The sequence below is a fragment of the Choloepus didactylus genome, chromosome 23 (genome assembly GCF_015220235.1).
Source record: "Choloepus didactylus isolate mChoDid1 chromosome 23, mChoDid1.pri, whole genome shotgun sequence".
In the NCBI taxonomy this organism is placed as follows: Eukaryota; Metazoa; Chordata; class Mammalia; order Pilosa; family Megalonychidae; genus Choloepus; species Choloepus didactylus.
The window spans coordinates 7,907,505-7,929,236 of NC_051329.1; the positions used below are offsets into that span (position 1 = coordinate 7,907,505).

At 49.4% G+C, this 21,732-nt stretch overlaps 1 protein-coding gene across 5 annotated transcripts in view; it reads left to right on the forward strand.

The window, feature by feature from the left end:
- RILPL1 (Rab interacting lysosomal protein like 1) overlaps positions 1-21,732 on the forward strand; it is a 44,906-nt gene that overhangs the window by 20,981 nt on the left and 2,193 nt on the right. The window contains exons 4-7 of one of the 5 annotated variants that reach the window (XM_037816774.1): positions 94-315; positions 13,323-13,495; positions 15,504-15,596; positions 20,934-21,286. In XM_037816774.1, coding sequence (XP_037672702.1) covers positions 94-315; positions 13,323-13,495; positions 15,504-15,596; positions 20,934-21,243 — 798 coding nt within the window. In that variant the 3' untranslated portion in view covers positions 21,244-21,286. The other 4 variants (XM_037816775.1, XM_037816777.1, XM_037816778.1 and 1 more) reach the window with 4 other exon arrangements.

Consider the following 21,732-nt stretch of genomic DNA (forward strand, 5'->3'; position numbering starts at 1 on the left):
TGACACCCCCATAGATGGTTTGTCTTTGTGCAGCGCACAACCTGAGCTACTGTATGTGTCAGCCCCTCTCAGAGACATCCCCTCTTTCTGCAGTTGCAGCAGCAGCAGACCCGGCTGATGAAGATCAATCATGACCTTCGGCATCGAGTCACGGTGGTGGAGGCCCAGGGGAAGGCCCTGATCGAACAGAAGGTGGAGCTGGAGGCAGACCTGCAGACCAAGGAGCAGGAGATGGGCAGCCTGCGGGCAGAGCTTGGGAAGCTGCGAGAGAGGCTGCAGGGAGGGCTCAGCCAGAACGGGGAGGAGGAGCCCGAGGTGAGTGGGAAGCTGATTGCTGGGGTGACCCGGGAGGGTCGTCTGTGAGCTGGCTCAAAGCAGCCAGGGTCGTCTTGTTTTCCCCGTTAGACACGAGGAAATGAGAGGCTCAGGGAAAATGAGTGACTGGTCTGAGGGCACACATCTGGGCAGAGGCAGAGCTGGGCCTGGACTCCAGGACCCCCATCATCCTAGCCCAGGGAGTTCAAATAGCACAGTGGTGGTCACTGTACATCCGCTGCTCATTCATTCATTCATTCATTCACTCAAATAATTGCTGACCAGGTGGCAGGCACTGTGGATAAAATGGTGAACATCTATGTGGTATAGATCCGGTCCCTATCCACGTGGAAGTCACAGTTTAGTATGGGAGACAGATAGTAGTCCAGTAATCACACAATACTGTATGCTCGGCAATTGCACTCCTAGGTCTATCCCCAAGACAAATGAAAACACATGTCCATGCAAAAATCTGTTCACAAATGAACAGAGCATTATTCACAATTGCCAAAAAAGTGGAAGCAACTGAAATGTCCATCAACTGATGAACATATAAACAAAATGTGGTCTCTCTGTACAGTGGAGTATGATTCAGGTACGACATGGATGAACCTTGAAAACATTATCCTAAGTGAAAGAAGCCAGACAGAAAAGGCCACATGTTGTAGGATTCCATTGACATGAAATGCCCAGAACAGGCAAATCTAGAGTCAGAAAGGAAACCAGTGGTTGCCAAGGACTGGGGGGTGGGGGAATGGGGAGTGACTAGTGGCTGTGGGGGTTGGTTTTGGGGTGATGAAAATGTTCTGCAGGTAGATGGTGGTGATGGCCGCACATCTCTGTGAATGTAAGTTTTATTTAAAAGGGTGGATTTACGGCTTGTGAATTCTCTCGATTTTGAAAAAGGGTGATTTGTGTAAAGGAGGGGCTGTGGGACCCCACGACAAGAGAGGAGCTGTGGTGTGCAGTTATCTGCATGGCGTCTGGAGCCAGATTGCCTGGGTTCAAATCCAGGCTCTGCTACTTACTCTGCAATCTCGGATATGCTGTTTCACCTTTCTGTGCCTCAGGTTTCTTGTCTCTTAAAGGGGAATAAAAACTGAACCTAGCCCCAAAGAGTTATTATGGGAATTAAATGAGTTAGTTTTGACACTGTCAGTGTCAGAAAAGTATAATGAGGTGCCAGAGAAAAGCCCAGGGCTTGTTCTTTCATTCAACAAACATTTATTGACTGTAAATAAGGTTGGCTAGTCACCTAGGGAAGGCGACCTGGGAATTTGGACCTGCCACTTCTAGTTTCCCTGAAGGACAGGATCCTTTCTGGGAGAGAGGTAAGGAAGAAAAAATTTGAAAGGGAGAGTTCAGGCTCTGCTTTTGGTTAAAAATGACAGAAACCTAAGTTAAAGTGACATAAGAGGGGAAAAAGAATTTATTGGCTTGTGTAACTAAAAGCCTCAGGTTAGGGTGGCTTCAGGTATTGCTGGTTCCAGGTGCCCAGCTGATGCTCTGAGGAATGTGTTTCTGACCTTCCCTCAGCTGTGTTTCCTCTGTTTGGGTGTCTTTCTCAAGTAGGCTGTCACCATAGTGGAGACCTTGATACTTGTTCAGTTTGGCAGCTCCAGCAGAAAGAGACTGCCTCTTTCTCAAGAGTCCCAGCAGAAGTCTCAGGGAATTCTCATTGGCCCATCATGGAATCAGTCATTGTGCCCAGAGGTATAGAATGTGCATATTGCCCATTCCTAAGTCACATGCTCACCTGTGGTGCTCACGCCAGCCGCACCAGCTGCATGGGCTGAGAGCGGGAAAGGGGTGCTTCTCCAAAGGAAAATTGCAGTGAGTTAGCCAGAAGACATGCTGGAAGGGATGTGGGGCAGGTAGAAACAGCAGCTGCCCCTACAGGGCTAGAGAGTCAGGGCCGAGAACACCACACATGAAACCCTAAGCAGTGGGTGATGTGGATCCGTAACACGGTTACAGTGTGGGGGAGCCAGACAGCGCTGATTTTGTGTTCAGTCATCATGGAGCACAGTTGGAACAGGACAGGAGTGAACCAGGCAAGAAACGCTGAGGGCTGGGCTGAATCCATGGCAGTGGGGTGGAGGGAGGGGCAGATGCCAAAGGCAGTCACTAGGCCAAGCTGCGGGGCAGTACGATCCCTACCCCCACCCCAGAGCCCTCCTGGCCCCCCGGACCCCAGGAGAGCTCAGGCCTGTCTCCTCCTGGCCTGGAGGGGCCGGTGCAAACCTGGGTCCCGAGGACATGACCCAGCCACGAGACTCCCAGCCCGGCTCCAGGTCGCTTTAGCAACGAAGACAGGGACATTTCACAGCTCCTTGGCAGGACTGCCTGTGGGTTTCAGCTTCCCTCTCTCGCAGCCAAGGAGGCGGGGAAGAAATGGGGGAGGGGAACCAGTGCAATGATGGCAAACCTGCTGAGCTGCTTTGCAGCATCTGTTCCCTAAATCGGGACCTCCTTGTTGGGTTTAACTCTGTCCCCCAGTGCTGTGCAGAGCCCGGGCTGCCCTTAGCTCAAGCAGGGCAGGCTGCAGACTGCAGAGCCGTCTCTTCCAGCTGCTGCCTGACTTTGGGCTGGTCCATCTCCCATCTGTTGGAGTAGGGGAAGGAACGTGACACGATTCGGTGGATTCAGTATTTAGCGTCTAGGATGAGGGACTTGGGATCTGGGAAGGGTGGGGGGCCTTCAGGACACTGAGACAGATCTTGTGGGATGGGTAGGATTTCCCTGGGTAGAATGTGGGGCAGGCCGTCCCAGGCAAGGGGAGCAGCGGAGCGAGACTGGAGACTGTGTGGAGTATATCTGGGGCAGGGGGCTGGTCCTGGGGCAGGATTGGTTGGGGGACATGGGAGCTATGGAAGGAACCAGGGCTGGGGAGGGAAGCTGTTCTCACAGGTGCCTCTGCAAATCTGACCTTCCCCTCATCACGTGGTGCTTTTTGAGCTGCATCATTGTTATCTCAGGAGACAGGGCTCCTTGCTCCTTATGTGTTTTTATAACAGTTTTACATCTAATCCCTGTAGCACCCAATTCAGTTCAGTGGTTTTTAGGATATTCACTATGTTGAGCAACCATCACCAGAACATTTCTGTCACCCCATAAAAAAACCCCCAGCCATTGGCAGTCACACACACACCCAAACCCCCCCATCCATTAGCAGTCACCCCCCCATATCTCCCCCACCCTGCCCCCAAGCCTTAGGCAACTGCTAATCTACTTTTTGTCTCTACAGATTTGCCTTTTGTGGACATTTCGTATAAATGGAATCATACAATGTGTGGTCCTTCGTGACTGGCTTCTTTCATTTAGCATAAGATTTTCAAGGTTCATCCATTTCCTTATATTTTAACTGAAGATTTTCCTGCCTTTAATAATTAAATATATAAATCCTTAAGAAAATGAGCTCAGTTCCATGTCTAAAGAACTCTAGATACAATCAGTAAGAAAACTGTAAATTTAACAGTCAGCGCCTTGACTTCTCTGCCTCGTGCGTTGGGATGTCTAGGTAGGCTTTTGTAAAACTAAGGACTCTGCACAGGGAAAGCAAACAGACATGCGGAGGCTGGCGTGTAAAGCAGGTTTTGCAGGCTGCATGCAGGCAGGCCACGCCTGGAGATGCCACGGGTGACCAAAACACAAAGGTCATTCCCCTTTGCTGGGCCAGGGGCTTCTCAGAAGTATGTTCAAAGGCTGAGGGGCCCAGGAAGCAGCCTTGATGCCCCAAGGCAGCACGGAACATTCCAGGAGGCCAGGCTGCAGGTGGAGGGCCCTGCGAGAAGGCTCTGCCTCCCTCTGGACAGTCCCTGTGGCTTGTCAGCTGGCCTCCCAGGTCTCCCTGGAGAGCAGCCGGGGCCTCACGGCATCTTTCCAAGCTGGGCCCGAAGTGCCTCCAGGGACCAGGGAGCACCGGGGAAGGCCCCGGCATAGCCAAGATAACCTGAGCCACCTCTATTCCCTCATGGAGGAACCCTAGAAGGCCCGCTGTTGGTCGGGCCCAGCTGCCACACTGGAAAGAGCCTTTGCTGTCTGTCTCTGTCTGCACAGGCCAGTCCTGGGCTGTCCACTGCACTGTCGTCACTGATCCTCCCCAGGTAGAGGTTTTTGTTTATTTGTTTTTAAAATTTTATCGTAGTTAAATACATAACATAAAATTGCCACTTTAATCATTTTTAAGTGTACAATTCAGCAACATTAAGTACATTTATAATATTGTGCTATCACCATTATCTATTCTCAAAACTTTTTTATCAGCCAGAACAGAAACTCTGTCCCGTTAAGCATTAACTCCCCAGTTAGGCATGCCCCTCCCCCCCAGGCCCTCGTAACCTCTAATCTACCCTCTGCCTCGATGAATTTGCTCATTCTGGATATTTCATATAAGTGAGAGCATACAATATTTGTACTTTTGTGTCTGGCTTATTTCACTCAGGATAATGCTTTCAAGGCTCATCCATGTTGTAGCATGTATCAGAACACCATTCCTTTTTAGAGCTGTATAATATTCCTTGTCTGTGTAGACCACATTCTGTCTATCCATTCATCTGTTCTGGACACCTGGGTAGCTTCCACCTTTTGGCTAGTGTGAATAATGCTGCTATGAACATTGGTGTACAAGTATCTCTTCGAGCCCCTGTTTTCAGTTCTTTTGAGTATTACACCTAGGAGTGGAATTGCCAAGTCATATGGTAGTTGTGTTTAATTTGGGGGAACCACCTGTTCCCTCCTCTCCCCCTGTTAGAGTCGGATGTCCCTGCATCTCTTGTTATAGTTCATTGGAAGTCTCCGTTTGTGTTCACCTTCCCTCCAGCCCTGCTTGTCTGATTCACCTCTTCTCTTGCCAGTACTGAGCTCAGTGTCGGGCACAAAGTTGGTGCCCAATAAATGTTGGATAACTATTAAATGCCCTAGGATGCTCTGTGGTTCACATGGGCAGGGGAAGAGAAGGGCGCTGCATTATCTAGCGCCTGCTGTATACCAGGCCCTTGTTGTATGTGGCCTCCGGCAGAGGACACTGATCCGGTGTAGGGGTGTCAGGGTGGGCAGATCCTGGTGCTCAGCAGAGGAGAATCGGACACTGGAAGTGGACCCCCAGGACACAGCCCACGATCAGCAGATGCCTAGTGCATTAGTTAGGGTCCTCTAGGGAAACAGAACCAACAAGAGATATCTGTAATATAAGATTTTATAAAAGTGTCTCATGCAATTGTGGGGATGCACGAGTCCACATTCCGAGGGGCAGGATGCACAAGTCCAAATTCCATAAGGCAAGCAGCAAACTGGCAACTCCAATGAAGGTATTCGATGAACTCCTCAGGCGATGCTGGCTAGCCAAAGAAGAAGGGAAGATCCTCTCTCTCTCTCTTCCTTAAAAGTCTTCGACTGATTGGATTAAATCCAGCTGATTAAATTATCTCACTGTGGAAGACACACCCTTCATTGATGCAGTCAGTCACAGCTGCAGTCAATTGACTGATGATGTATAAACCAGCCTTCTGGTTTATTAACCAGCGACAAATGTCCTTGCAGTATCTGATAGGCCAGTGCTTGCTTGACCAGACACCTGGGCACCATCACCTGGCCACATTGACACATGAACCTAACCATCACACCTAGAATACCTTCTTGGGAAGTTAAATCCTCATATGTTTCCTTTCCCGCACTCAGAGCTGCTGAGAAGACTCAGAGGTGCATGGGTCGGGCTCCAGCTCTGGCTGCGGTTCTGGCTGCGGCAAGGGGCCCTGCTGCATGCTGACTCCAGCCTTGCAGCTGCAGGTCACCTAATCTCCCCTGGCGCTGCTGTCTCCTTTCAAGTGTCCTTTCCCAGAACATCCTGTCCCAGACTCTCCCAGGAAAGGCAGCATTTCGGTTCTGCCTCCTGGAGTCTGACATCCTGGCCCTAGGTCACTCTTAGGCTGGAGTCCCTTTCTCCCTGTGCCACCTTTTTGGGAGGGGGTAGTCTCTATTTCAGTCCCCCTTTTCCATATTCCGGAGTCCCTGCTGTCCTGAGCTCTTGTCCACTCCTTCCAGTCGGTCATGGGGCATTGGTGGCTCCAGGCGTCGGGGCCGCCGCCTTCGGTGTGGTTCATCTGTGGAAGGCTGGCTGTCTGGCAGAGGCTGGGAGGACGGGACTTGGGTCCAGTCCAGGCAGGGGTCCTGGCAGGCCGGGATCCCTCTGTGTGACCTGCATTTTTCCAGTCGGGTCGGCGGGTCACCCCCAGGGAACCAGACAGACACCCTCCTGATTATCAGCAGGTTCCTGCTGGAATCCAGGCATCCACTCACTTACCGATCATCCCAAGTGGTTCTTTTCTTGGTGGTGTTTTAAAATATTTTTTTTTGAGGTAAAATTCACATAAAATAAAAGTAACTGTTTAAAAGTGAACGATACAGCGGCATTTAGTACATTGGCAATGTTGTGCAACTACCGCTTTCCCATTAGCAATCACTCCCTGTTTACAGCCTCCACCAGCCCCTGGCAACCTCCAGTCTGCCTTCTGTCGCTGTGGACCTACCTATTCTGGGATTTCATATAAATGGAATTGTAGAGTATCTGGTCTTTTGTGCTTTCATATCTAGCTTCCTTCCCTTGGCGTGTTTTTGAGGTTCATCCATGTTGTACACGTATCAGTTCTTCATGCCTTTTAGTAGCTGCAAAATATTCCATTGACTGGATAGAGCACAGTCTGTTTATTCATTCCTCCGCTGGTGGACATTTGGCCTGTTTCCAGCTTTGGGCTATTGTGGATGCTGCTGCTGTGAACATGGCCATACATGTCGTAATTTGAGTACCTGACTTCGTCGTACCTTTTGGGTACATACTGTGAAGGAGGATTGCTGGGTCACATGGTAACTGTTTAACTTTCTGAGAAACTGCCATGATGTTCTCCACGGTGGCTGCACCGTGTTACATTCCCACCAGCAGTGTGTGAGGGTTGCAGTTTCTCCGCAGCCTTGCCAACACTTACTTTCTGTTTTTTTATTATAGCCATCTTAGTGGATGTGAAGTGGTACCTCGTTGTGGTTTTAATTTGCATTTCCCTAATAACAAATGATGTGCATCTCTTCGTGCACTTGTTTGGCCATTTGTGTATCTTCTTGGGAGAAATGTCTATCCAAGTCCTTCCCAGGTGATTCTTATGCACACTTAGGTGTGGAAGCCCCTGCTCTAAGCCAGTCACTGTGCTGGAGATGACCCACCGTCTCCCACCAGCTTAGACATGGTGCAGGGGCCCTAAAATCCAAGGTCCCAGTATGGGCTCGTAACCTACCAGCTGTGTGGCTTTGGGCAGGTCACCCTCCCTCTCTCAGCATCATCCACTCATTCACCAATACTGAGCACCTGTATGTGCCAGGAACACAGTGGTAAAATAAAGAGACAGAACTCCAGCTTGCCTGTGGCTTATGTTCTAATGGGGAAGACACATAAAAAACAAATGAATTATCCAGAATGTCAGATGGTGATAAATGCTGGGATCAAAAATAAGGCAGGGCATAAGGAATGCTGGGATGTGCTTGAACTTGCAGTTTTGAATAGGGTGGGCCTCACTGAGAAAGTGGCATTTGAACAAAGACCTTGGGGGATTGCGCTGTGTGAACTTTAAGGAGGATTGTTCCAGGTTTGGGAATGAGCCAGTGCAAAGGCCCTGAGGTGGGAGCAAGGCTGACATGTTCAAAAAAGAATAGCAAAGAGGTAAGAGCAGTGGGAGTGGAGAGAGAGAGCCGGAGCAGCTGGAGCTGGGGACAAGGAGGTCACGGCGAGCCTGATCATGTGAGGGTGTGTAGGCTGTTGAAAGGACTGGGTTGTTTTTTTTTTTACTATTTTCCTGATTCTGTTTTTATTGAGACATAATTCCCATATCATAAAATCCCCCCTTTCAAAGTATATAATTGAGTCATTTTCAGTATATTTACAGTCTTGTGCAGCCATCATCACAGTCTATTTCCAGTACATTCTCTTCACCCCATACCCATTAGCAGCCACTCCCCATTCCTTCCTCCACCCCCCACCCCCTGGTAACCACTAATCTACTTTCTGTCTCTATGGATTTGCCTATTCTGGACATTTCACATGAATGGAACCATGTTTTCAAGATTCATCCACGTCGTAGCATGTCTCAATGTCATTTTTTATGGCTGAGTGATGTTCCATTGTAGGCTCTGCCACATTTTATTTATCCATTCATCTGTTGGTGGACATTTGTGTTGATTCCCATTTTGGCTATCGTGAATAATTCTGTATGAACATCCTTGTATGAGTTTTTGTGTGGACATATGTTTTCAGTTCTTTTGGATGCAGATCTTGAAGTAGAATTGCTGGGTCATATGGTAACTCTGGGTTTAACGGTTTGAGGAACTGTCAGTTTTCCGAAGCAGCTGCACCATTTTACATTCCCATCAGCAATGGATGAGGGTTCCAACTTCTCCACATCCTTGCCAATACTTGTTATTTTCATTATTGTGTGTTTGTTTTTTAATAATAGCCTCTCTGTTAGGTGTGCAGTAGTATCTCATTGGGGTTTTGATTTGCATTTCCCTAATGACTAACAATGTTGAGCATCTTTTCATGTGCTTGTTGGCCATTTGTTTCTCTTCTTTGGAGAAATGTCTATTTAAATCCTTTGCCCATATTTAAAATTGGGTTATTTGTCTTTTTGTTGTTGGGTTGTAAGACTTCTTTATATATAGTGGTATTAGAATCTTATCAAATATATGATTTTCAAATTTTTTTTCCATTCTGTGGTTTTCTTTTCACCCTCTTTATCAAGACTTTTGCTTTTACTCTGAGTGGAAGGGGTTCCCTCTGGAGGCTCTTTAACAGTGGGGTGACTCAGTGATTAGGGGATCTGGCTGCTGCAAGGGTGGGATGGGGGTGGGTGAGGGAGAGTGGGGTGGAGGCCGAGGCAGCAGAGCAGGGTGGGGAGGACGGGGGCTCAGACCTGGCAATAGCCGAGGGGGTGCAGGAAGGAAGAGTTGGATTCTGGATGTGCTTTGAGGTGGAGCCAGTAGGATTTATCACCAGCATATGGAGCATAAGAGAAAAAAAAAAAGGAGTCAAGGCTGATGCTGAGGTTTCTTCCTCGAGCATCAGAAGGACGAGCCGGCTGTTTCTTGAAGCGGGGAAGTCCTCTGCCACTCATCCATCAGAATGACGGCGCTGCACCCCTTCCCTACCTGCTGAAGTTGAGGTGACGTTCCAGTGAGACACCGTCCGTGAAGCTCTTTGGAAAGCGTACAGCATGATGCACACTCAGATGATTCTGGGAGCCAGGAGCACCTGCATCCATCCATCAGTCCCCAGATCTTTACTGAGTGCCGCTGAGGGTCTCTTTGCCTGTCAGTAAAATGAGGATAAAAACAGCAGCTGCGTCGTCAGGTTGAGAGGTTTGCGTGACTTAGCACACTGTGCGCGCTCAGTAGAGATTAACCGTGGTGCTCTTTATCCATGAGGCTGGTGGGCCGACAGGAGGGCATACACGTCCTTCCTTGCCTTGCTGTTGTTAACAGACAGCACAGGGAGAAAACAAAAACATGGGAAGGCAGCCAGCAGCATCAGTCACTACGGGCCTGTCGCAAATGGTAGGTACAGAAAACAACTTCCGTGGACCTGGGCCACGCCACTTAGCAGGCTCGAGGTGGCAAGTACAGAAACTAAGAAGACGTGTTTAGAAACTTTTATGGCAGCGTGACCCAGTAACCTTACGACTTAAATCTAATGATGCAAAAACTTGGGCTTATATTTTGTATATCTGGTTTTTTTTTTTTTTTTTAATTCTTATTTTACTAATTCATTTTTATTGTGTCAATCCCTGAGAGGTTGGAAATACAACTGGTCCTTCCCTAGAGAGAGGTTGGGGCTGTGGGCAGGTGGAGAAAGAAGAGGAGGTGGAGGGGGGGCTTCCTGGGGGAGCTGGCTGCAGGCTGGGGATGGAAGTCGGGGTTCCCAGCGCTGTCCTTGGTTTTTGTCCCATGCCCTCTGGTGAGCTCTCCCCCAGATTCAGGGCCTCTGCTCAGGATCTCTTCGCAGAACCACACAAACTCAGCGCATCCCTAGCCAACACGTGACTGCTCCCCCAAAGCACCGCCACCCACCCTGTCCAAGCCAGAAGCCTGGCACCACTCTGGACCCTTCCCCCTGCTCCCATGCCCTCGCACACCCACTCACTATTCTCCTTCGCCCAATTCAGGCCACGGGCTTGTCTGGCTGGGATCGCCCCCTTCGTGTTTCATTCCCGCACTGCAGCCCTTGTGAGCACGAAGCCGTCACTCCCCTATTTAAATCCCTCCTGGGATGCCCCAGTCCCATGGCGGAAAGGGACGAGACCAGTTACCTCTCCAGCTGGGAAGGAGCCTCCCCCCAGTCCCCTGGAGGGAGAGGGGTCCTCCTGGCACCTCGATTTCAAGTTCCTGGTCTCCAGAGTAGAGAGAGAATAAATCTCTGGTTTCAGGCTGCCCCGTTTGTGGTCCTTTGCTACCCCCAGGAAACTAAGACAGGACCTGACCAGGGCAGACCTTGAAAGCCAGGGGTGGCTTCTGGCCCAGAGCTGGCGAGGAGCGCCCGTGAATACCCGAGTTTGGGCGTGATGTGGCCATGCTCCATCCTTTGAGCAGCTCGCCTAAAGAATTGTGCCTGTTTTCAGCCATGGTACAGGGCAGGCCCGTGTTCCAGCCCTCCCAAAGGTTGAGGAGAAACACCCCAAGTAAGAACATCTGCTACCATATTACCCCTGCCAGGGGCTTCTACTGAACCTAGTGGAAAGATGCCCGGAGCCTAGAAATTGCACTGTGGTTTCTGAGTCCCCTTTTGTATTAAGAGCAAATTCTAGAAGGTGGAAGTGTCTATAGGGGCATCTGGAAAGCGGTTTGTTTTCTACATTAAAAACAACATATAATGTAATGATACTGGGAACCGTTGATTATATACTTTGCATGGATTGTATGGTGTATGAATATATCTCAATAAAATTGCATTTAAGAAAAACATACACAAGAGCAATGAAAACATGGCGCCACACAGAATACCCACACACCAGTGTTCACAGCAGCATTATTCATAATACCCCAAAGTGGAAACACGTTCAAGTGTCTATTGATAGGTGGATGGATAGACAAAATGCAGTAGAGCCACAGAACCGAGTACGAGTCAGCTGTAACAAGGAACGAAGTGCAGACGTGCTACAACATGGCCAAGCACAAAAACATAATGCTGAGTGAAAGGAGCCAGACCACAAAAGCCCACATAGTGTATGATTCTACTTATACGAAATATCTAGAATTTGCAAATTCGTGGAGACAGAAAGTAGACGAGAGGTTACCAACAGCCAGGGGGAGAGGAAATGGGGAGTAACTGCATAGTGGGTGTAGGGTTTCTATTTGGGGTGATGACAAAGTTGTAAAATTGATGGTGATGGGTGCACAAGTCTGAATATACTAAAAGCCACTGAATTGTACATTTCCACATGTATGGTACGTGAAAAATACAGGGCTATAAATTGATTTTATTTTCAACTTTCATTGTTAGAAAAGCAGTCAAATGCATTGCAGAAGCTAGAAAATACAAATAAGCAGAAATAAGAAAAACATTTCCACCAACTAGAGATGGCCACGTGAGCATCCTGGTATATATTCTCTGTTCTTCCTACATATCTGCATACTCACACGCATCTTTTACCAAAATAGAAGCATAATGTTTAGTTTTAAAATTTTATTGTGGTAACATAGGCCATAAAATGCCATTTTTAATCCTTTTTAAGTGAACAGTTCAGTGGCATTAATCACATTCAGAATGTTGCACTGCCACCACCACTGTCCATTACCAAGACTTTTTCATCACCCCAAACAGAAACTCTGCACCCATTAAACAACCGCTCTCCCTCCCACCCTCCCCAGCCCCTGGTGACTTCTAATCTACTTTACTTCTCTAGGGGTCTGCTTATTCTAGATATTGCATATAAGTGGGGTTGTCCTTTTGTGGCTTGTTTCACTCAGTTTTTTCTAGGTTCATACATGTTATACTTGTTATTTCTTAACCTGCTTTTCTTTTTTCAGTTAATGATTTTCATCTTCCCAAATCACTGAATTTTCATGTCACCTGGTGCCCAGTCCCTGGTTCAGTTTCCCAACTGTCCCCCAAATGCCCCACCCAAGACCACAGGGGTCTGGGTGTGACATCCTGCATCTCTCTCTACCCTGCATCTCTGTTTTCATGACACTGAAACATGGACGCGACCAGGCCAGTGGCCTGTGGGGTGTCCTCCTCCTGCATCAGCATGTCTGCACCTTAGGCGCATCTACCTGGAGCACTAATTTGGCATGGGTAACCAGAGCCCTAAGAACGCTCATCTGCCTTGATTGTAGTGGCCCCACAGCTCAGAATTGTTCCCCAGGAAATAAAAAGAAGGAACATGCAGTCTGCTTGAGAAGTGTTCATCGAGGGGGAAGAAATCTGAAGCACAAATAACCCGCAGTGAATGGTGAATCAACTCATGCTTTAGCCACTCTGGAAGAACTTGGGGCATTGAAAAATTCTAATCTTGAAGGCTGGTAACAAGTGGGAAAATGTATATGACTTAATGGTAAATGAAAAATAATGAGAGAATTGGATTTAGGCTTTGGTACCAATCTGGTAAAAATCCGTAACGTGGCAAGGGGAAAGCAGGCCAATTTATGAGAGCGGTGGCACTGGAGGTGAGCTTTTCCTCCTCTCTGGGTACCTTTTTCTCCTCTCTGTAATAAAACCGAGTCAGGTGGGAAGGCACCAGGATGTATGTGTGGCTATTGAGAAGTCAAAGAACAGGTGGCCGCTGGTGTTTGTGTCCACAGGGACACTAACAGTACAGAACGTGAGCAGAGGCTGCCCGCAGGTTCCTAAAATAGTGCTCTCGGAAAGCTGCTAACACCCCGGGAACGTGGAAAACTTGGGCTCTGGCAGGATGCAAAGTGGGCGCCGGCGGTGGCAGCCAGGAATTCATTAGCAGCCTCTCTCCCACCTCCAGACGGAGCCGAGTGGGGAGGAGTGTGCCTCAGAGGCAGAGAAGATGGCCATGGATCTCAAGGACCCGAACCGCCCCCGGTTCACGCTGCAGGAGCTGCGGGACGTGCTACATGAGAGGAACGAGCTCAAGTCCAAGGTGTTTTTGTTGCAGGAGGAGCTCGCCTACTATAAGAGGTGAGTGTCCCTAGGGGCACCCAGTTCACCCCCAGGGACTGGAGGCCTGAGCTGGCTTCCTTCTGAGGTTGCACAGATCTTGGACAATTAGCTCCTGTAAGGCAGGGATTGCATCTGTACCCTTTCTGGGGATGCTCTCTGGCCTGAAGCACTTACAGACAAGCCCACAATCCCTTTCTGGACCCCTTGGGCCTGGGTGCGTTTTGGAATTCAAAACTTTTCAGCTTTTAGAAAGGAATATTGCATATACTGTATGTGACATTACGCTGCCAGTAAGATCTGGGGCCGCACCCTGTAATCAAACACATTAATAATTTTTGTAGCAAAAGATGTGGTCATTCATACTAAATGGGATAAATAAACATTATAAACAGCCTCACAACATTACATTTCAGGTTTTGCCACCAAATGAATTACCAAAAACTCAGTGTTGGCTTTTGGATTTTGCAATAGCAAATCAGAGATGGTGGATCTGTACAGCCTAAGTATTTGTCACTAAACCCCTGGTTGATGAGGTTCTTGCACACACTGGGCCTGCACTGCCCAGTATGGTAGCCACTAGCCACGTGTGGCTCTTTAATTTTATTATGGTAACATATATACAAGATTTTTTCCCGTTTTAACCACTTTCAAGTATACATCCCAGCATTCTTAATTTCACAGTGTCATGCTACCATACCCGCCATCCGTTACGAAAACCTGGCTACTTAATTTTCAATTAACTCAAAGGAAATCAAATTTAAAATCCAGTGCCTCAGTCATAGTGGCCACATTTCAAGTGCCCATCTCCGCTTGTGGCTGGAGGCTGCAGTATTAGACAGTGCAGACGAGGAACTTGGCCCTGATCATGGAATGCTCTGCTGGAGAGCCCCACTCCCCGACTACACTCGACCACCATCTCCTACCACGCTCCCTCACGTGCATTCCGCTCCATACACACTCCCCTTCCTCAGCTTCCACAAAACCCACCAAGCTTGTTTCCACCTTAGGACCTTTGCACGTGCTCTCCCTGCTACTGGGAAACGTTTTTTTGGCTCTTCCTGCTGATGACACCTCTTCAGAGAGGCTCTGCCTGTCACCACTTAGAAGGAGCACCTTGTCCCAGTCGCCATCACTTTACCCAGTTTTACTTTCTCCATAGCCCTTTTCACCATCACACATTATCTTGTTCGTTAATGGGTTTGTTTTAGTGTCTGTTTTAGTGACCAGAAGCAACAAAAACCAGAAACATTATTTGTCTTGTCCGTGGCTAAGTTCTCAGCACTTAGAATGGAACTCAAACATTAGCAGGTGCACAATAAATATGTGTTGAAGGGAAAGCTGGAAGGAAGGGGAGATGCACCAAATGTGGTCCCTGCTCTAGTGGAGAACATAAGAGATGTACAGAAAATACAATATCATGTGCTTTTACAGAAAACCCACTGACATATGGGAAGTTACAGACAGTGTGCACTGGATATTCGAAGAAAGGAGAGATGCTTCCAGCTTGGGGATGGGGTGGAAATCAGGAAGGCTTCCTGGAGGAGGTGGCAGTTGAACTAGGCCTCCCTTAAAGGGTAGGGTAGTGTTCAGCCTTGGCTGATGCTGGGAGGAGGGAGGTATATTACAGTGAAGGAAACCACAAAGGTGTTGAGACCAGAAAACGTGGCAAGGACAGAAGATGGAGTAATTCTATTTGTCTGAAATCCTCAGACTAAACTGAAAATAGAGCTGTGGGTTCCTCTCCTGAATTCCTCACATTGACTAACTGTAGGCCAAAGGGCTGCAGGTCCCTGTGTCTACTGCCACTGGACCCCACCTCTAAACTGGCCACATCTCTCACTAAGAGGACAGTCCCCAGGCACAGGCTATGGGACAGAGGCTACTGGTGCCAACCTCCTGGGTACCCTTATTTTATTCCCACTTCCCCCACAAAGTACCTCATACCATCAGACAGCAGCCTTCTGGAATGTTCTAGCTCTCATGGAATGTTTGATTCTCTTATCTCGTGCCTCTCGACTCTTTCCAGTGAAGAAATGGAAGAGGAAAACCAAATACCCCAACCTCCACCCGTTGCACACCAGAAAACGTCCCCCCAGCCGGAGTCTGGGATCAAGCGACTGTGAGTGACGCATTTGCGGGGAGGGGGCTGTGCGCGCGCGGCTGAGCTGGCGGTTCTCACGTCACCTGACACCCCCACCCCACGCCGGGCACCTGCTCCTGGGGTTGGCCTCGTCACTAACCCCTCCTGCTGAGACAGGCCTAACCCAGGAGCATGTTTGGCCTGACCCCCAACTTTTTCATCTCCCTACCTGAATGCTGGGTTCCTCCTGGGGGCCCTTTGCCCCCTGGGCATAGGGGTTTGGGAAGGGAGAAGGTTGGGCCTGTCGGCTGATGCCAAGAAGCTTGCTTGAGTGTGTGTCAGGTTGGGGGCCATCTCTGGGTTTTAGAGGAATAAAGCTGGTGAGAAGGGGTAGTTCATTCATCTTAAGGGCTTGAAACCCCAGCCCCGTGATGTCTGGAATGCCACCCGATCTAGGCACCTCTGTGTGTTTCATCCAGCTGTACCCCATCTATCCATTAAGCCTTTGATGCACACAGAGTCAGGCTTTGGTTGTTTGGGGGACACTCAAAAATGGAGCCACCCACTCCCTGTCTTCAGTAGACTTTAAGCTACTTCAGTGGCTCTTTGCATCAAAGTACTCCTTTCTGTTGAAAAGTGTATAAACCCTTTCCACAGGGGCAAAAAATACCTAAAACTTTGCCTGCAATTTCAGGAGGTTCTCAGACCTCTGGTGTAGTTAGGTAAGTAATATTTACTGAGACCCTGCTGTGTGCCAGGTACTGTTCAGGGCTCTCTCCAGACGATCTTGCTGAATCTTCACCAGCTCAGCTAAGGAACTGAGGCACTGAGGTCAGTCCCCTGCCCAGGGTCACACAGCTAGTAAGAGGCAGAGCTGGGGTCTGAACCCAGGCAGCCCAGCCCCAGAGCCCACTTTTTTGTTTTTGTTTTTAGTATTTCAAGTTTCCCTTATTACATATTGTTATTATCCATATACCATAGCCTGTTTCCGGGCTATCGATTTCATTTCAGAGTTCGCCTTTTTAACTTTTTGCTGCATGGCTTCATGCTCACACCATAGTCTCGGTGCCTGTTATACTCCCTCCCGGTTATACTAGGGCTTATTATAGCAAAGGCCCAGTCTTTCCCCCAAACCCCAGCAGAAGCTTATGAAAGCAAATGGCAGGAGTTGGAAAACCAGCTGAAAATGGAGTGTTACCTCAATGCCTCAACTTTAAAATCCAGTAGTGTTTGGAAATTCTTGGCTAATTCTAATCTCATGAGTTGATTAAACACTCAGCTTTGGTGGATGGGAGAAGAGATGCAAAATGCTTTCAGCCTCGCAACTGTCCTCTTGGAGAAAATGGTGACTGACTTCAAATTCTGGACCCTGGTGCCATGAAAGGCTGGTGCTCTCTGGGGTGTATGGTTTAGCCTGTGTGGCTCTTTTCCTACCCCGTCTTGCCAACTTACTGTTGCATGTCAGCGTGGCTCTCCATCCCTGCCAGATTTAGGGGGGAGTGTGGTTATTTATCTCAGTTAAGGATAAACATTTCCTAGGAATGAAGTTTGGAACGAGAAAAGCTTCCTCTGGACCCCAGCACCATTTTGATCATGTGTTAGAAATCTTCCAGTTGTGACTGACACACAACTCAAAGTGACTTAGGAAAAGAAAAGAAAATATTTTGGCTCAGTAACCAAAATATGCAGAGGTTGCTCTGGCTTCAGGCTCAGCTGGATCCAGGCTTTGTCATCAGGTTTCTGTCTCGTTCGCTCCGCCTCTGACTTGGTTTTCCTTTCTGTGGCACACTCTTGGGCACACTCTCCCCTCAGGGTGGCCATAAGGAGCCCTCAGCTCAAGACCTGTTGTTTTCTTCTGTCTGGAATGCCAGTGGGAAAGACACAGTCTCTCTTCCCAGCAGATGCACAAAAGTCACAGAGTCCAGTCTCATTGGCTCTGGTTGGGTCACATGACCACCACTAAGCCAATCGCAGGGCAGCATGCTGCCTGCCAGCTCTGTGTCTCCTTCTCCCCTAAGGCTAAGAGTAGCAATTAACCCCGTGCAGACTACACCGACTGAAGTGAGGGGACGGGTGGTTTCCCAGCAAGATCAGGGTTCTATTACCAGAAGCAGAGTGAATGGAAACTAGACCGACAGAAATAACAGGGTGTCTACTGTATCCCCATCTTCAGGGCACAGAGCCCTTTGGTCTCGATTCCATATGTTCTTTTTTTTTTTATTCTGTATGTTCTTAATCCCCAGGAAAACTCTTGTCTTTGGTGAGGGTTTCTCATCCGGAGCCTGGTAGGAATAGAGATTGGCTTTGCTTCAATCCTAATCCACCAGCCCACTCCTTGTATGAAAGGATGACCCACATCATCCACCTTGCATGCTTAGACAGCTGCAGCTTTTGATTTAGCCTGGGGGGAGTTGAGAGAAAGCTTCCTGAGCCCATTCACCTCCCCGGGCTGAGGGATCTTCAGCAGTTCATCCCCAAGTCTCCAAGAATCGGACCTTTCAGGCATTGTCACTGCAAGTGTGGTACGTCTGCATGGTCTGCAGCTTCTACAGTCATTTGTCATCTTAAGAATTCCTCCCAAAGCTGGGTTTTTCTGATTTTTTAGTTGTCTACTCTGGTCCTCTTTCTCTAAAATAGGTAATTGAGAGTTGACTTTTACACATCTCAAATTGGGTAAAATCCAGAGGAAAGTTGTCAGAATTAGCCAACAGTCTTCCACCGGAACTAGTTCTTCTACCCATATCTGCGTGGCCCATGGTGTCTGCCCTTTTTTCCAGATTGTTCCAGAAAGGATCCAGAGGCCCTGTTTTTGGAGCTGTTCTCCCCCTTAGCTTGACATCTGCAAGCTCGGCAGAATCGGGGGCTCCGAACCTAGCCAGGAAATCAGCTAGAATTGGGGCAACACAGAAGGGGAGAAAGAAACAGACAGAGAGACAGACAGAAACAGAGACAGACAAAGTGAGAGAAAGACAGAAGGACAGGGACAGAGAGAGGAGCCGGTCTCTCCTGACCGTGGGTGTGTGTGGCCAATCCTGTGGCAGCACTGGCCTTCTAGGGGACAGCTGGGAAGGCAGACTGGCTAAAAAAGGCTTTTGAGCCAGCACAGGCAGGACACCGGTCACCTTTGTCCACCTCTGCTGCCCACCCTGAGCTGCCTCAGTGTCCCTGTGAACCTGGGTCAGGGATGGGTCATCACGAGGGTGGGATGTAGCAGTTCTTGAGATGGTTCGACATCTGTCTCCCTTATCCTTCCCCCCTCTTGCTCCCATCTCGTTGTATCTGGTGTCCTCTGTCCTTGCTTTTGGGGAGTACTAGTCACGCAGTCTCTTTGGTGCAGCTCATGACTGCTTTCCAGCTCAGCTCCATGACCCTGACCAGTTTTCCCCACCCCCAGCAAGTAAGTGATCCCCACCACAGAGGTTTGAAAGGGGCTTCAGTAGCCTAGAGCCCTTGAACTGGTGGAGCCTCCCTCTCACCCAGAGATTCAGAGCTTAGAAAATTGTGCCCATTTCTCAGGTGAGGAAGCCGAGGCCCGGCGAAGCCCTGGGACCTCATGTTCAATTGTACACCTGGGAAGGATCTGGTTGGGATCTGAGTCTGAGCCTTCTGTCCACTGCCCAGCCCCAGGCGTGTCCCCAGCGCTCCTTCTGCGTGGCTTCCTCGCCTCCTTCCCTCACTGCTCTGAGGCACCGGCTGAGGCCCGACTGCCTGGTTCCCTTATCTCTCAAGTGCATCACGAGTCAGGAACACCAGACTCTCGATTTCTGGTCTGAACTGGTCAAGGGAGCCGGGACCAGAAACTCGGGCCGCCAGTCAACAACAGCATGTCCAGAAGCCATTCCAAGAATAGCTTGTGACTGAGCAGCTGGTGGCTGAGAGTGTGGCTGGCACTGCCCGGAGAGGTCACGAGGGAGTGCCTGAGTGACTTCAGCCTCATCCCCAGGGAACACGGGGCACCAGCGCCCCCACTGTGTCTCTCTCTCTCTGTCGCAGGCGCACATGCTGCGTGCACACAGCTGGTCTCTGCCAGGCAGGGGCGGTGGGGGCGAGCCAGAGGACAGGAAGGCAGGCGTGGGGAGAGGGAGCTGGAGAAGCTGCCGAGCAGCACAGCCCTCACAGGCAGGAAGGGCTGGCCATCAAGTGGGCGGCCACCCAAGTCTCCAACTGGAGCAGTGACAGTGTGCTCTGTCCTCCTACCCAACCCCTCCTTGCCTCAGCCCAGAAATAGCTTCTTTATCGCTGCCCATTATGCTGCCCAAAATGCCACTGTTAGTACTTCATAGAGTCTTCCAGAGAGAACAGGGGGAGGGAGTTAAAACCAGCCACATCACAGCCAAGACATAGGCTTTTGGCTAAAACAATCCAGTCTTTAAATGGAGAAGACCTGAACCTTTCTGCAGGAAAGTACGTCGAATAGTAAAGGAAAGGGGGTCCATCCACTCAGTGAGCCCAGCTGTGACACAGAGTCACTTGGCTGGAACCCTCCTGGGTGCCAGGGCCCCCTCCCTCCAGCCCTGCGCCTGACCAGGCCCTGAATGAAGGCTGACAGTTTCAGGTGGGCAAATATGTCTCCGGGTAAGACATCCACGCTGTGTCTGGGGCTATGTTCCTGACAATGATTATGTCTTTGGGGACCCCCCTGTTATGCAAAAAGAGGGGTCCTGGTGGCAGTGGTTTGGAGCCCCTGGAAAGCCAAATGTCCAGTAGCCTGACGTCTGAGGATTGGCCAGTTCATGTGGCAAAGGGCATCCCTTCTCATTGTCATCTAGAGCAGCCTACCTGGATGGTTCTGCAAAGATGCAACTCCCAGCTACTCTGCTAAGTGCAGCGAAAGTGACCCAGACACACACCAAGAATCCCCAGACCTCACTTGAGAGGATTCTTTTATATCTTTTCTCAGGCAACCATTAAAAAAAATCATAATTGTTCTAAATAAGCTATGGTGGTTTGGTGTGAGTTTCTGCTGCTTTTGCCCTGCCCAGTGAGGGGCTGCTGAGCATTTACTGTAAACCCTGACTTATCCAGCAGGGTGAGGAAACATCTCTTAAGATGTTGCAGGCTCTCTGTTCTGGTGGCCTGTCCTGCCCAGCCCGCTCTGTCCACCTCATTTTCTCTCCTGCTTCTCACCTGGCTGCTTTAGGGGCACAGAGCCTGCAGTTCGTGGCAGTTGGTGGAGATGTCACCTAGCCAGGTGTCGTCACTAACTTCCACAGCAGGTTCTGACTCCCTTCCCCTTGCCCAGGTCTGTGTCTCCTTCCTTCCGGACATCCCATGTCATAGGCAAACCCTTCAGCTGCTCTGCCTGCGGAGTGGGTTTCTTTTCCGTGCCTCCCCCATTTTTATCTTCTCTGTGTCTACCTGTACTTTTCCAACCAGGATCTTTACCGCCATAATGCCCATGGTAGCAGCTGGACTGATAATAGATGACCCCACCCTGCAGCCTGTCAGACGACTTGTTTCCCTTGTAGGCACTGGTCTTGTGGGGTTTGGGGGGTTTCGTTGTGAGCTGAGCCTTTGGAGTGCTCGCAGCTGCTGCTGGGGCTGGCCTGTGGTCTCTGCCTTCGCAACCTGCATGGCTGTCATCTGCCTGTTCCCATCAGAACCGGGTTTCGAATGTGATTTCAAATGTCCCTCTGCTCCATCCGCCCAGTTGATGCCTCGGAGTTCTCGGCTCTGTCACCGATAATTCTTTTTGTCTCTTCTGTTTCTGTTCTAAACCCACCTTGTCCATGATCCAGTAAAGAAGGTCCTTTAAATGACGGGTCAGTAATCAATGCCCACTGCAATTCCCGAGTCCCCGAGTGACACTAACACTGCGTTCTCAGTGTTCACGCCGTGGCTTTCTAAACTGCTTTGTTTTGCCCTAGCCATGCCCAGTAAGCCATTTGATCTTGTTAAGAAAAGGAAAGCAGAGAGGGCACCAATGTTTTGATTCTTTTTGTGTCCCCTTGGATGGGAAGTGCTAAATGGCTTTCCTGCTTACTTGGGTCCTTCAGAGGGCTGTGTTGCTGTGCATTTTGGGGCAGCTAACTCCCCTCACTGACCTGCCCTAGGGAAAGAGTTCACCAGCAGTTTCCAGGTGCAGTTCAGGCCTTCACTGCAGGCACCCCGGCTGCCGTAGAGAAAATAGACCTTAGTTGCTATGGAGAACTTCTCCAGATAAACCGGGGATGCC